Source organism: Vidua macroura, chromosome Z, assembly GCF_024509145.1.
Source record: "Vidua macroura isolate BioBank_ID:100142 chromosome Z, ASM2450914v1, whole genome shotgun sequence".
Classification (NCBI taxonomy): domain Eukaryota; kingdom Metazoa; phylum Chordata; class Aves; order Passeriformes; family Viduidae; genus Vidua; species Vidua macroura.
The window spans coordinates 12,056,982-12,072,622 of record NC_071611.1 but is presented as its reverse complement, the minus strand read 5'-3'; the positions used below and the strand labels follow the sequence as shown (position 1 = coordinate 12,072,622).

The following is a 15,641-nucleotide window of genomic DNA, read 5'->3' as shown; positions in this document are numbered from 1 at the left end:
TTATATGGTTTATATGATATTATGATATTTTGAGTATGTTCAGGAAGCATATGTTCTGCTAAAATTGAAACATTTACCAATATTACAGTGAGTAAGCTGCCCTGAGTGAGCTAAAGTGAGCCAAGCGGTGTCAAAATTAATTGTGGTATAGGCAGTCTCACTCTGTAAACGCTAGGCTACATCCAAAGACCCATTCCAACTTTCTGTCTAACATCTTGGTTCTCAGGTTTTTCACTGGTCTCAGAAAAGTAGGTAATTTGCAGCTAAAGATTTCGGATGCAAAAGAAGAAACTTTACCAGAGAACTACCCTGATCTCTTTAATGATTTAGGATAGCTATGAAAAAAACTTAAATGAGGCATGGAAGTAGTCCCCACACAGTTTGTAAAAAGCTGGACATTGTGAAGTCACACAGGTGACAAGGTCATCCAAGAGGTACATAGAAGTTAGCAAAACTTATAGAATTCTTCAGCAAATGTCTGGAGCACATGCTAATTGTAGATGGAAATGGGGAATTTTCCATAAGCATACTATTGTTTAAAGTAACAATAACCTTATATTCAGAGTGAGCATGTAAATGGGAAACACTGGATATGAGAAATCATCCATACCTGCGAGTATGGACACTTGACTGGGCTGTACAAGAAACAGATGCAGGAATTCCAGCACAATAGTGGGATGGGGGGGTGGGGGAGAAGGGGCATTTTCTTAATCAATTGAACTAAACCAATAGAAGATACCTGCGTGTCATCTTTGCTGCTGGAGTCCTTTTAAATGCAAATCTCTCTAGAGCTAGGTAAACAGGTTTGTGTGGTTGGAAACGCAAAACAAAAGTGGAAAGAGAGCTGTCAACGGCAATGACTACTGAACTATTTAAAGTGAGAAGAAAGCAAGCAGCAGACATTAAGACCTTAAATAAATTCCTGTAGTCTCTTCTCCAGTAAAATGTTTTGGTTTGTAATTACAGGTCATGTGATGCAGTTACAATTTTCTTATACATATTCACTCTTCATCCTGAGAGAGAACAATTTTCTCTCAATACTTCTGCTTATTTTCAAGAAAATTACACAGCAGCTACAGTGTCTGTGCTTATAAAATATCTCAGTATAATCATTACTTAAACTTCATCATTCCTTGAGGAAAAACAACTCTAATGTAATTCAAGACTGAAGTACAATTGTATTAAGAAATAAACTGGATTTGGGGCTAAGTTAATAATAATTATTTTTGTTTAGATTTGGAAATGATTTGCAAATTTCAGAAAAGTTATTTGTCCTGGATGCTGGAGCATCTGGGTCTAAAGATATGAAGCTTCTCCGAAATCACTTGCAAGAAATAAGAAGCCAGATAATTTCTGTAAGTAGTGTCTAAAAGTCTGGGTTGGATGAGCCAAAATGTGAATGTCTTGTGTAATAATCTACTGTAAATTTCAAACTTACAACAATGAAGCATACAGAAACCACTGTTGTTCCAATGTTCTAACAGCATACTTGACAGGTCTTGTGATAAACCAAGCCTTGAAATCAAAGTCAGCATTTTGAAAATAGTAGCTGTTTCAAGCAGATGACCAAGATACTCACTGTTGAAAGAAAACAATTTGAGATATCAGTTTAAAGTCATAATTTTGTTTTTTGATTGGCAGTGACTGGATTCCAGCATTGGTCCCCCCTGTTGTTTTTTTTAACTCAGCATAGTATTATAGAGAAACAGAGAAATATATTATAAATACATTTCAGGAAAATAAGGTTTTTCACTTAAAAACCCACCAGAGTAGAACAGTTTTCTCAACTGCTAGAAAGATAATTCCAAATATGGATATGTAAACTGAATATGGATATGTAAACTGAATATGTATTAACTTTTGACTGCATTTTTAAATGAAAAATATTGCTTGCAGTTATATCTGTATGTGTAGATATATGCATATGAGACTAAAGGTAAAGTGTAGCCATGGTTTGATGTTATCACTATGATATGGAGACTTCCATAATAAGGGTGACCAAGTCAAATTTTTATAGCCTGTGCTAAATGGATTAATATGTTACACACTAATAAGTTTTTTTGCAGCTATTTTTGAAACTTTTTTTTTTTTTTTGTAATTGATTAAAAGTGGATGTATTACTGAGTTAATTCTGTGGGTTGAGGAAAATATTTAGATTCATGTAAAGTTCAGCCTATTTTACATTCCTGATGGTCTCTTGATTGTAAACTTTTCTTCTCTCAGAAAGCTTTACTATAGATATAGTCACTAGCTTGAAATCTGAAGGGGTTTACTGCATAAGAAGTGGAGGCTGTGGCTTGAGAATGAGCAAGAAGGCATCAGTGAAGTCTAAGGCAATTAATACATCAAAGTACCATTTTTGCTTCTTATTTAGTACCTTGCTATCTCACCTTTTGAAGTAAATTGGTCCTGTAAAGATATTGATGAATACAGATTCTAAATAAATTCTCATCATTTCAGAAATAAGCGTTGACTTACAAATGCATGATGGCAACTCATGGTGATATTTGGAAATATTGCTTATTTCAGTGAAAAACTAGTTTCTGCAATTCACTTTTTAAAGAAAAAGTAGATAGATCTTATGGCAAGTGAATGCCAGATGAAAGAGTAAGGGCTCAACAAAAAGGGAGTTCTTTAGATCTGAATATTCATTATAAATGCATTAGCCTCCATATTAAAAAAAATAGTACCACTATTCTCAAGTGGATGTTTTCTGTGCTTTTCTAAGACTTGTCCACCTATGACTCACCTGTGTGAAAAAATAATCTCCACACTGCCTTCCTGGAGAAAAACTAATGGACCCAACCAGCTGATGTCCTTGCAGCAGTTTGTGTATGATGTACAGGAACATCTTAATCCCTTAGCAAGTGAAAATGACCTACGGCATATTGCACAGCAGTTGCATAGCATAGGAGAAGTAAGTATTTTTATATAAATTCCATTTCTTTATTTGCAAGATATTGGTAGAATATTTCTTTATGGTTTAAGCAAATGTCTAAAGTTGTTTGGTTTTTTTCTCTTCCTCTTAAGACATCATAAGTAGAGAATGCTTATTAACACTTTCTGTTATCATTATGTCTTGTGGCTTCTATTTTGTTCAAGTAATCTCTTTGAGACAGGAAGAATTACAGTTTATTGCTATAGTTGTAAGAATATAAAATACTCAGAAAGGATCACTATCACCTTCAATGAAGTGTTCAATGCATATGAGAGATCCATATGTGTCCACTAGAAACTAAGTAGTAGGATAACACCTTTGCATAAACAGCTTGCAGGGCATGACTAGGCTTTCCAGGTGTTGGGCTCTAATAATTTAATTACTAGTGGAAAATAACAAGATCTTTTTTTTGTTCTGAGTACATATTTAAATGCACTATTGTTTTTTTTCCTGTGAGCAGTGTTAACCAAATTGTTGGGTCAGTCTGTTAGGAAGGTGAGAATGTGGGCTATCATCTTGTACTTCACAAGATGTAAACAGTAACTTTCATATTTATAAACAGATTAACATTATGCAGAGTGAAACTGTCCAAGATGTTGTGCTTCTGGATCCTCGCTGGCTCTGTTCTAATGTCCTTGGAAAAATCTTGTCAGTGGAGAACCCAAAAGCCCTCCATCACTATAGAGGTCGGTACACCATAGAGGACATCCAGCGTCTGGTGACAGATAGTGACGTGGAAGAACTAATACAGATTTTGGATGCCATGGATATTTGTGCAAGGGACCTTAGCAGTGGAGCAATGGTGGATATTCCTGCTCTCATAAAGACTGACAATCTTCACAGGTCTTGGACAGATGAGGAGGATGAAGTGCTGATCTATGGTGGTGTTAGAATCGTTCCTGTGGAACATCTTACCCCATTTCCTTGTGGAATTTTTCATAAAGTTCAGGTGAATCTTTGCAGGTGGATTCATCAGCAGAGCACAGAGGGAGATGCTGATATACGTCTGTGGGTAAATGGATCAAAGATTATGAATCGTGGAGCCGAGCTTTTAGTGCTGCTGGTCAACCATGGGCAGGGAATAGAGGTTCAAGTTAGAGGACTGGAAACAGAGAAGATCAAGTGCTGTTTACTTCTGGATTCTGTGTGCAGCACCATTGATAACTTAATAGCAACAACCTTACCTGGTCTTCTGACTGGGAAATATTACCTTAGTCCTCAGCAGCTGAGGGAACATCATGAACCAGTAATGGTCTACCAGCCTAGAGACTTTTTCCGTGCACAGAGTCAAAAGGAGACATCACTAACTAACACTATGGGGGGATATAAAGAGAGCTTTAGCAGTATACTGTGTTTTGGGTGTCTGGATGTTTACTCCCAGGGAAGCCTAGGAATGGATATTCATGTTTCTGATCTGAATCTACTTACCAGGAGAAAACTGAGTCGACTTTTGGATCCACCCGATCCAATGGGCAAAGACTGGTGCCTTCTTGCCATGAACCTGGGCCTCCCTGACCTTGTTGCAAAGTACAATACAAATAATGGAACACAAAATTACTTTCTCTCAAGCCCAGTTCATGCCCTTCTGCAGGAATGGAGTAATGCACCTGACAGCACTGTAGGCATACTAATGTTTAAGCTGAGGGAATTAGGTCGCAGAGATGCAGCAGATTTCTTACTGAAGGCATCTTCTGTATTCAAAATTAATTTAGATGCTAATGGTCAAGAGGCCTATGCCTCCAGTTGCAACAGTGGCACATCTTATAATTCAATTAGTTCTGTAGTGTCACGGTAAGAGGAGGTGTTTTGCATGGACACCCTTTCAAAGTGCAGAAAGGATAAAAGATACAGTTTAAAAGTTACAGTGCATACTAATTTATGAGCTTTTGCATCAGAGGATCCTTCTCTGGCACCACCTTTTTTGTGCATAAACTTTCTACTCCTAACTGTGAGTTGTTGCTCTTTATTAAAAAGACTGGTGTACTTCTGGTGGTTTAAAACTATTTCTGATTGAGAATGTGCTGCTTAATACTGCCATTTCAACTGGAAAGTCTTAACTTTTGGATTACATACTGCAACTGTTTTATATAATTCTCCCCATAAAAGGTAGGGGGAGAGGAATAGCACATAGTACCTTATATGTCTGTTTCTTACATTTTTTTTTTCGTTTTCACTGTGTCCTCTGCTTAACATCTTTTTATATTTGTAAGGAGAGAAATCCACCATTTGCGGTCAATCTGACCAAACTTAAGTGCATCGTTTTTAGCTGAAAAAGTGAGTGCCTTTTGCAGGAGGGAGGGTGCAGTTGATTTGAATGACCCTGCTGGAGTTACAAGAACATGCTACCTCTGTTTCACTTAAATTGTCTGCATGCTTATCATTGCAAGTGGTGCTTGCCTGTTAATTTTTCCTGCACTTCTAAGTCATTGGTGATGACTCACGCAGAGCATTCTTGTGCCAGTACTATAGGTATAGGTGTGAAACCTAATCAACTTCAATTACAGTCAAATCATAATGTGAAAATCTCTTAAACTTGCCAATTATCATGCTTTGTTATTTCCATGCATCTCAGGTAAAAGTTCATATCATTATAATAGAGTTAAAAAAATACAAGTGTTGGATACTGCAGAATAATATTGTCTAGCTGTCAGTTGTAATTTGTGTATAACAAAGGTTTTCTACTATTAGATCCTGCATTACTTACTTCCTGTACTTGAAAACTTTGATGGGGATAAAAAAAAAAAAAAAGGAAGCAAGGTTTCTTGCAGTGACAACTTTTAAATTGATATGAGGGAATAAGACCCATTCTCTGTTCTAAAAAGCATGTAATTTTCATGGTGCATATGTGTTTGTTTATATATATTGTATGTATATACATTAAGACTATTTTTTCCTTAATCTTACATTGTAGTAAATTTTAAAGGATTTTTCTACAAATAAACTGTTGCTTGTTGCATCCTTGTTGATCACATTCTCTTGCTGAAGGGTATCAAAACTTCTCTTTTCTTTGCAGTCAGAATTGAAGAGAGGCAATGCCTGCCGTCTGAAGTTCTTGGAACCTCCCCCTTCAGGGGAATTTCTTAGTATGCTGCAGGAATATTTATGGGTTTTTTTTAATTGCAGAGGTGGTCCCTGTACAGCAGAAGGATCTGCATTAATTTTAACAAGTGGAAAGCCAAAGCAGTTCGCTACATAACTTTTCCTTCGTGTTTTTTCATAATGGAAAACAAAACAGCAAATGTGAGTCTGTCTTCAAGAATTCTCCAGATAATGCTGTGCTGCAGAGAGAGAGGACACTGCATTAGAACTTGTGCAGCAATACATTCATTAACATTATGTACATTAAATATCCCCTCATCACACAAGGGACTCTGCTGGCACTGCTTATTTAAAATATCAGCATTACTTCCTGATAGCTGCACAATCTTGGTATGGCACACTCTGCAGGCAGCTTTGCACAATGCCTCTGCCCTATGTATGTTGCAAAGGATTTAAGCAAGATCTTCTTAAAATGCTAGTTGCTGGTTACCCCTGCCTTTCTTTGCCTATTTTACCCATGCTTAATTAAATCTTTCCCCAGGTCCCAAGTATTGCTGGGCTCCATAGTTAACCATTCCTTTAAAGTCTAGTCCTCAATAAGAAGTATGGTTTATGAGCAGTCCTACCCTGAGCTGTCTGTGTTTTGATATTCTGCTTCTGACAAACTGCATTCAGCATCTCCCACCACTGCTCTAAGTGGCCCAGTGCAGAGCCCAGCTCTATGCAGCCTAGATTTACCTCTGTCAATTAATGGCCACTCCCATATTTCAGCTTCCAGCTGTGGACATGTTTAGTACTTCTGTCAGACTCTGGTAAGCAAAGGGGTCTTTCTCATGTCATAAAACTTCCTGGGTTTCTACCAGAAAAGGTTTCCTCACCTGCCCACCTCCTCAGATGCTTTATGCACACTTGAGATGTGTGGTCAACTTATCAACACTGATTAACTACTCCTTTTGCTTTCTTTTTGTTTTTCCCTTCCCAACAGCACGTTTCTCACAGTTCCTTGCTTCCATTTACTGTAAAATGCAGACCTGGGAGTATAAATTACTTAGTGGACTCTATGATGAACCTTTGACTAGCAGTCACAGCCTATTGCATCATTTACAGTTTTCATGGTAATAGGCTCAGGAAAGTGAATCACAGTCACAGTATAGCTTTGGATTCCTTTCTTATAAATCCTGTGCTACTGATCAAAAAAATAAAAAACTTGTTTCCTAGATGACAATTTGGGGATTAAAAAAAAAAAAGGCTAGCCAAATGTTATAAGTGAGCGTCCCTTCTGTTGCTTCACTTTTATTAATTGTTTCATTTTTTGTCAATGCGACTAGGAGCAGAGCTTCATTCTACAGTTTTTAGAACTGGGTTTAAAAGATGCACAGATCTTGCCCTGACACACTCCAGAAACCGAGAAAATGCAGGTCTTTGCAAGGTCAAAAAAGTTTAGTCATAAGTGTACAGAATGTAAGGTACATGCAAAGAACATGATGCGCTTAGCTCCTGACAGTGAAATAACTGAAGTTGGATCTTTGTAGCTTCAGAGAAGAGCTGCTGAAACATAGTCTTGAGGATAAACCAATGGATGACAGTTTTCATTTTGTTTTCAAAATCCATAATATAGACAAACTCTGAAGTTTGCTGCTCAAGACCAAGATGCATTACAGATTATCTTGCAGTTTAGAGAAGTATTCTACTGGCACCCAGACTCAGACCTTGAAGAAATTTTCTGAAGAAGATAGGGAAGAAGCAAACACTTTGGTGCCGGCCATTTTTCCAATTTCTCCCCAGCATGCAGCAGCATGCATCAAATAAAAGAAGTGCTTCATATAGCTATTTTTATTGGGTGTTCCTGGTTGTGCTATTTTTGGAAGTTTTGTTGTTGACCTAACTGCTGAGTTTAGAAAGCCACAAGAGATCAGTGGTTACATGCAAATGATTTTAAGGCAGGCCAAGGGCATCCAGAGACAGCCTCAGGTGGAGGTGGATATATATGACTTTTCTCACCTTAAAAGGTTGAGGAGACAAGTGTAAGATGAAGAGAGTCACAGGTTTTACGACCTTTGGGATTCAAGTGATTGAAGAAGTTATAAAACTACAAGAGCTTAGAAACTCCCAAATGTCACATGCTTGACAGAGCCAGGAGGTTTAGAAAGGAGCCAGTTTCCTAAATGGTCAGGTCTTTATAAAGAGCAACAGTGAAGTTTTTAGAGCTGGCTGTGCTAGAGCCAGCTCTGGGTCCTAAACCTCTGTTGGCTGTGTTCCTCCCTCAGAGGAAAAATCCCTTCCCTAATTCATTGCAACCTTTTTATTGCAGAGATGCTGTGTTACGGCATCATTGTTTAAAACAGGTGCCTCAATTTGAATTGCATCACTATTTCAGCTTTGACAATGAAATGAAGGAGTAATGCTTGAACTGTAGCTCCAAAGAAAGTAAATGAAGCATGCTGTTGGCTAAGTCAGAGGAGATGGAGCATTACAGTCTCTCTGAAGCTAGCCTAAAAGCACTCTGTATAATATTGAAATTTATTTTTATTTGATTTTTTATTTGTTAAACTCAGTCCACTGTGTAAAAAAAAAAAAAAAAAATCACTCATTTCTTTTCAGGCATTGTCTGACTCAGAAGACAAGGCAGTAGTGGGTGGAAAAGAGAAAGAAAATTGGTTTTCAACAATGCCTAAGTTTTCCAAAAGGTTACAGCCATGCCACTCAGACTTTGCAGGTAGAAGTACTTGAGTCATCAAAAGTCAGATGAGCAGGATATAGAATGGAACAGATGGATTCCTCTGTATGGCAACACCATTAATCATAATAAGTTTTAGAGGAGCCGTGGGACCAGCAGCTATGCTGTCTCAAAGCCAGCTGAGGATCTCGGTGGACCTGGTTCAGTTTTGCATTAACCAAACTGACCTAGTGTTTCTGCACCAGCCAGATTACTTTGGGTGAGGTTCAAATCCAACACATGCATATGTAAAGATAGTTTTTCAGAAAGCAGTTCTGTTGCTGAGTCAGTTGGATATATCTTAAAATTCACTGGCCTGCCCTGAGACGAGGCAAACCTGGGCCACCTTGCCCAAACTCTGACTCCTGCTGTCACCAAACCTAGGACACCTACACTACCAATATGCACTGGCATACCCTAGGCAGAGAGGAAGACTAAGAAGAATTTAGGGCAGGGTGACAAGAAGTCTCAAACAGGAGTGAATGCTTGGACATGCTGCATCTTACATGGATTTCTCAGCAAAGAGATGCTGACAGCCTGAGCCCACACATACTCCTCCTGCAGAAATGTAGCACCTGCTGCAATGGTCTAGGCATATCTGGTGGCTCTGTGTCCAGGTTCATGAATACGCACTCTGTTGTATCTGCACAGGACTCGGAGTGCAGCTTGGTGAGCTATGTTCCCTATGGATTCAGGCACAGTCACAGCTGAGTGTAACACACCTGGAGACTATATGTGGACTGGAAGTATATGTGTTATTTCAAAGTTAACTGGAAGTATGTGTTTATATCTGGACTATATGTGTTGGAAGTATAGCCAGGATGCTTCTGCTGCACCTCAGCAATTGAAGCTGGAGGGCTGGGGGAGAGGGTTGGAATCTGCCTGAGAAGGACCGAGTGAGACACCACCATGTGATGCAGAAGGAGGGGAGGATGAGATGGGAAGGCTCTTGCATTAGAGGGGCTAGACTGCTGATGTTAAAAGACAGCATGTGTATGACTCTTGAGTCATCTTGTGCTTCACTTGAGCTGCTCATTGCATTGCAAAATCAACTTTTTTAGCTTGACCACAAAGAAGTATAGTTTGACTAGTCCGTTTCCCATGAAAGATGAATCAGCTTCACTTTCAGACCCCCTATACAGGACTGCTTAAAAGTCAAAGCAGATGTAGCAATCAGCTAAGTAAAAGGAGTGCAGAGAGAAGGTTAGCAGGGAATCCTGCTCTCACTAAATTTACCTACAAAGCTTTGTATCATTTTTACATTTTTCTATTGGCTGCAAATGTGAGAAGAAAGTACTTTGCAGAGTGCTGAGTGCAATCACTTACTGCTAAGCCAAAATTTTTATTACTGGGAAAACAGGTACAAGTCTGGAATTTTTTGCCAAAGGCAATGTGTCAGTGCATGTGAAAATCAGTGTAGGTCCAGATGAGTTGTAGGACAGAAACATATCCTACTCTCCTAAGCCTAAAATATGGGTTATTTCATCATTCTTAAGGTATGTATCTGCAGAAGAAACAGGAAAGATATTTCTTTAGAAGTGTTTCCCAATAACACATGATAGCTAGGATTAGACTCAGATTAAGAAATTAACCATCATCCTCTACAACTAGAACATTTCAAATAAAAATTTTCTACAGACCCCTGGGGATTGTGTTGGCAGCTAGAGAATGTTGTAACAGTTACCCTGGAAAACATGGAAGGAGGTGAGTCAACACAACCAAATTAGCATCAGATAGGATGGGCTAAATTTCCTCAGTTGCTTACAGTCAGAAGGAAATATCACTTGCAGCTGCTAGACCTGGTAGTCAGGTACCAGTACAGGTTTCAGAGGAAGCTTAAGGCATCATCTGCAGTATGAATCTGCTTATAGAGGCTCAGAAAGAAGCTGCATGAATGTTTAAACTGATAGATTAACACAGTTTCCATGTAGGCTTCAAGAACTGAATCAAGGCACAAAGCTTGCAAGTGCTACTGGGAAGAGGAAGATTCCAGGCCTTTTTATCTCAGGTAATAACACCTGCCTGAGAAGTGTTTGCAAATCACTTACTGCTGCCATCCCAGGAAAATACAGAAAGGAACCTAATCTGGTGCCAATTTGGGTCTACAGGACGATATGAATAGATTAATACAAAGCTACCATGTGACTTCCCATTTGCCATTCATTCTCCAAGACATACTGTTGGTTTGTACTTAGCAAAAGAGGGAAAACATTTTTCAGCAAAAGATGAAGGAGAGTTACAAGAAGAACAACCTCCCCAGCTATGACTCACTACCATGCAGTTGTCCTGTTTCTTACTATCATGCTAGGAAAGCTCTACAGAACTCCCACAGTCACCACAGAAAAGCATGCCAGAGAAAAATTCTGCCTTGTTTTATACATTCATCTTCAGTTAGGATGTTCAGTTACTTAAGCATTCAGTCTTCCGTGCTAGCATAGTATTTTCACAATTCCCTTATCAGACCCACCTTTCTGCTTTAAATTGCTCACTGCAGGAAAGACTGCTACATCAATCACGTGAAACACTGTCTGTGGCACCAGCTGAGCCAGGCATTGCACAGAAGGAGAGCATAGGTCAAAGCAAGTGCATGGGGTGCTTGTTAGATAAACATGATTGTCCCAAGGGCCTCTTTCTACCATCAATGCCCAACTCCAGCAAAATTCAGCTGCACAGTGTGGATGTGATCTCTGAATTTCCCATGGATATACCTGTAAATATCAAAATATGACATCTAGTGAGGAGAATAGAGGTGCAACTGTTTTATGTTTTTCCTTTTGATGTGCTAGACTTAAAGCATTTTTCACATGCCACCAGTGAGCTCAGGAGCAGACTTCATAATCACAAAGGGATCTCACTAAACTCAAATTTGATGTTTGTGTGTAGTTGTACTACTGCACTAAGCACTAAGGAGAACATAACTGCCTCTTTCAGAGTTCATTGGACTGCACCTTTTCATTTCCAGAAGTAAAGCCAATTTATATAAAATTGCTGGAAAACATTTGTTTTCAGGAAATATTTATCATCATAATCTCTCATGTACATTGTTTTTAATGTGTTTCAATGAAAGCTCTAAAATAAAAGTTTTCTCCAATGGAAAAACATAATCTTTGGCAAAAATTGTCCATAATCTCCTAAAAGAGACTTTTATGCCAACTGTTACTTTGACCGATAAGAGAAGTAATATGCAAATTGTTTCTGTTGTTAGAAGAATTAGTTTCAAAATTTGGTATTAAAAAACTCCTGTAATCCACTATCAATCTGAAGCCACAACTCCTTGTTATACATCTACATAGCAATACCACAGCAGAGTCATGACTTCAGTGTGCCTTTGCGTAACAGACAGAAGTTGTGGTAGTTTAACACCAGCAGGAAATTAAACCCAAACAATCCACTCCCTTTACCCCTAAAGCTTCCAGTAAGAGAGGGACAAAGGCAGAGGCTATGGGCTGAGATAATGATTTCCTGAATCCAAAAAACAATGGAGTAAGAAACACACAATTACAACAAAATGAATACCGAAAGTACACCAACAGAGAAGGTGTTTTACCTACAGAAATGTTTTCACCCTCAAGAACAAAAACAAGATGGCAGATGCTCTTCACAGGTCACACACACATGGCTTCCCAGACAAAGGCACTATAGCAACCTTCCCATGCCCTGCACCAGTCCAGAACAAGGGCCAAGAGAAGGGGCGGCTCCCACAGACAGTGCTTCCCGACACCTTCCCATTGGAGAAGCGGAGGCAAAATGACACCCTTCTGCTAGGGCGACTGGGTTTTCCTGCCAAAGCCATGCTGCCAGGCATGATGTGGGAGGTGTGGAAGAACAACCTGGGCAAGCCTGCTGCAGCACTCAGCCCCACTTCTCTCTGCCACCAGCAGAGCGTGAAGGAAGACCACCTTCCCTAAGAGGAATTTAGAGCCTTGCATCCACACATACACAGCAGGTATGAAGACTGTTATGCCACTGCAACCTTATTATTAACATCCACCAGGCCCAGAGCCACATTTTGCATGAGGTAAAGCCAATTTCCATTTGTAGCTTGGAGAAACTGATCTGCAGACCTAATCTCAACCAACTGAAGGGCTTACATTTCTATGCCTGTGCTGAGGTTAACTTCAAAAAGTAAAGCGTGCAAACAGTGCTAATGACAATTTTGGGAAGTAGATCAGTTGCAAATACAGTAATTTTAGTTGTAACAAGAAGCTGTTTGTATTCTCTTTCTGCAATTTCCATTTTTAAAACTTATCTGCCAGGTGAATTCATTTGTCTTTTTCAATGTAGCAAACATAATGAAGTATGGAAATCTTGTACTGTAAGTGATTTTGGCTATATTGTGAAACAAGACAACTAAGAAATTCAGCTGGAATTACTCATTGTAAACATTGTCCAAAAGAACAGTCTTTCATGTCAAGAGAGTCTGATTTCTGCCTCCTCTGTTTGGTAGAAGTGTTTCCTCTGTGTGCCCAGCAGAAGACTCTCTACTGTGGACCAGAGGGTGCTTCCCAGCACTTAAAAATCCCAGCTGGAGACATACTGTGTCATGTGTGTAATTCAGACAAGGCCTTTATTAGCATTGCCAGCAACAGGGATTTTTTGAGTGCTCTGTTGCCATCAGGCAGGGTGTGGTGCAAGGTTATTAAAGTGCCTCTTCCACTTAGTTTTCATCTGACACATGCTTAATTGTGAGGATGTCCTTCCTCTTATTAGTGTTTGAATCAGTCCCACTGTTGATGAGAAGTGTTGTCCAAATCATGTTATACAGTAAAAAGTATTTAAAGCCACAGCCATAGTATTATGAGGCAAATTCAGATGGCATGTTGTATCCTCACATTTCTCAGCATCAGCCAGGAATAGCACTGTCTTATTCCTGATGGGCAGAGATACAGTAGTCGACATAACAAAGGGACTGTCCTGGATGCCCCTGTGGGGAGAGGAGGGCTGCAGTGTAACCCATAAGTAAGAGAGAGACTTTATTCAATGTTCTCTGTCATCTCATGCTATTTCTATTAATTATATGGAAGGAAACTGGTGTTGAAGGGAGAATGAGAATGTGAAAAAGAAGGAAATGTGTGAAGTAAGTAGCTTCTCAACTTTGTTGAATGGTTGGGAATATTATGTACTAGTAGCTGTTGATGAAAGGTGCAGTGTTCAGATGCTAAGGACTGAAATCAGAGTCTAGGGTCAAAAAAAGGTTGATGTTCTTGCACTAGGAGCAAATTTCACAAGCTGTGTAGCTTTGCTATATCATAAATAGCAATAGTCCTTCCTTCCAGCTTTTAATCCATCAGGGCATCAAATTACAGTGACAGTTTCAAATCTTGGAAGCCGGATGTGCTTCTCCTAACCTCTGCTCCCTGAAGCCTTCCTGTGATTGCCAGCTCCAGCAAGCCAAATAAATAAAACACTTTGGGGAGTGGGTACGGAATACTTAAGTGTTGAAATAATCAGACTAGAAAACAGCACTCACCTTTGTAAAACATCTACACTGCTTTCTACAGGGAGCAGAGACAATTTTAAATGACAGCTGAAGGCAATGACAAGTCCTCTTCATTACTCCCTATGGTGCAGAAAGAGTCTTGGGAAAGAGAGGCCCTTGTTCATCTGTAGTCCAGGTAAACAAGGAACCTGGAAAATAGGATAAGCCACTCTTTCTAAAGCCAGCCCATGTTCTGGTATGGTTTCCTGGAGAGCCCTGTACATTCAGTTCTGACAGAGTCCCTTTAGACTGATTGCAAGAGGGAGTCTAATTCTGCCAGCTTAGTAAATGCTGTGTTCAGCTTACCTAAGCTGTCTTGTAAAAGAAGCATGGTTAGACGTTAGTGGGAAACAGTAAACAAAACTAAGCATGCAGCAGCTAACGTAACTACACATTTTGGGCAGAGAGGAGTGGGTGCTCTTCTGGATGACAGCCACAGTTCAAAGCCTTAGTCCATGTGTTTTGATCAGTAGACTGCTGGCAACTGATCAACAAATGTGACCGAGGCTGACGTCTTCTGTTTGGAGGGTGGGTGGTGTGTGAGAGTGCATGTGTGTTTATAGCTGGAGTCAGGACAGATGACAGCAGCTAGATACTCTGTTGCAGCAACTTCTGCGCGTCTCATGTTTTGCTTTTTTCTACTTTTTAGTTTTACTTTAGTCCAGAATGTTTTGGCAAAAATGGAGAGAGAGTAATAGAGAGTTTATATAGGATGTGTATGTGTAAGGCTAGATGTATTAGATTCTGGTTGGTGTGAATCTCTGCCTAGCCTGCCACAGAAGAGATTTTAACCAGGTTCTGCCATTAGTCAGCACTCTGGTCCTAACACTGTGAATTTGGATCGTCCATTTTTCCTGGGTTTCTTAAATTAATCTAATGCTGTGTTGCACTAGAAGGGGAAGACATGTGCTATCCACCCTTGCTTTGCAGTCTTTTGGGTTCACACTAGTACCTGGCATGCTCAGCCAGTTCAGCTCACTCATCTAGCAGGAAGAAGCTGTCACTTGGCTTTGAGGGCATTGTTTGCAGCGCAATGAGTTTGCTACTACAGCTTAGAGCAGGAATGAGAATTGACAGAAGAGGGAAGGGCCAGAATGCCTTTTTTTCAGCACTAGTCCTGGTTCAATTCAGCCTGAACTGCTTGGTAAACCACACCCATAAATACTTTCAAACTATATAAAGGTTTGAAAAGTATTTGTTTTACCTAGTATTTCCATAAACTCTGGTAAAATTGTCTAGATGCCAGTGGCTCTTGGCAGAAAATAAAACAGTCCTCTACCCACTTCCAGGGAAACAGTAGCAGATGTGAACTGTGAAAGCCTGTACCTGGAGAATGTTCAACCAGGTAGGCAAGCCCTGAGTACCAGCTGCACCAGTTCTGGAGAGGACAGCACCACAAATGCAACACTGTGGAAGTGAGAGAGGCTCCTGACTCACAAAACTCTCTTCAGTACCAGGTTACTCCTGTT

General features: G+C 39.7%; 1 protein-coding gene across 3 annotated transcripts in view; it reads left to right on the top strand.

Annotated features, from left to right (window-relative positions):
• The window catches only part of DAPK1 (death associated protein kinase 1), an 89,592-nt gene extending 81,870 nt beyond the window's left edge, over nt 1–7,722 (top strand). The window contains exons 23-26 of one of the 3 annotated variants that reach the window (XM_054003303.1): nt 1,235–1,355; nt 2,729–2,917; nt 6,062–6,178; nt 7,596–7,722. In XM_054003303.1, coding sequence (XP_053859278.1) covers nt 1,235–1,355; nt 2,729–2,917; nt 6,062–6,178; nt 7,596–7,655 — 487 coding nt within the window. In that variant the 3' untranslated portion in view covers nt 7,656–7,722. Of the gene's footprint in view, nt 1–1,234; nt 1,356–2,728; nt 2,918–3,500; nt 5,895–6,061; nt 6,188–7,595 lie in introns of those variants that run through there. The other 2 variants (XM_054003304.1, XM_054003302.1) reach the window with 2 other exon arrangements.
• Nucleotides 7,723–15,641: the final 7,919 nt, after the last annotated feature.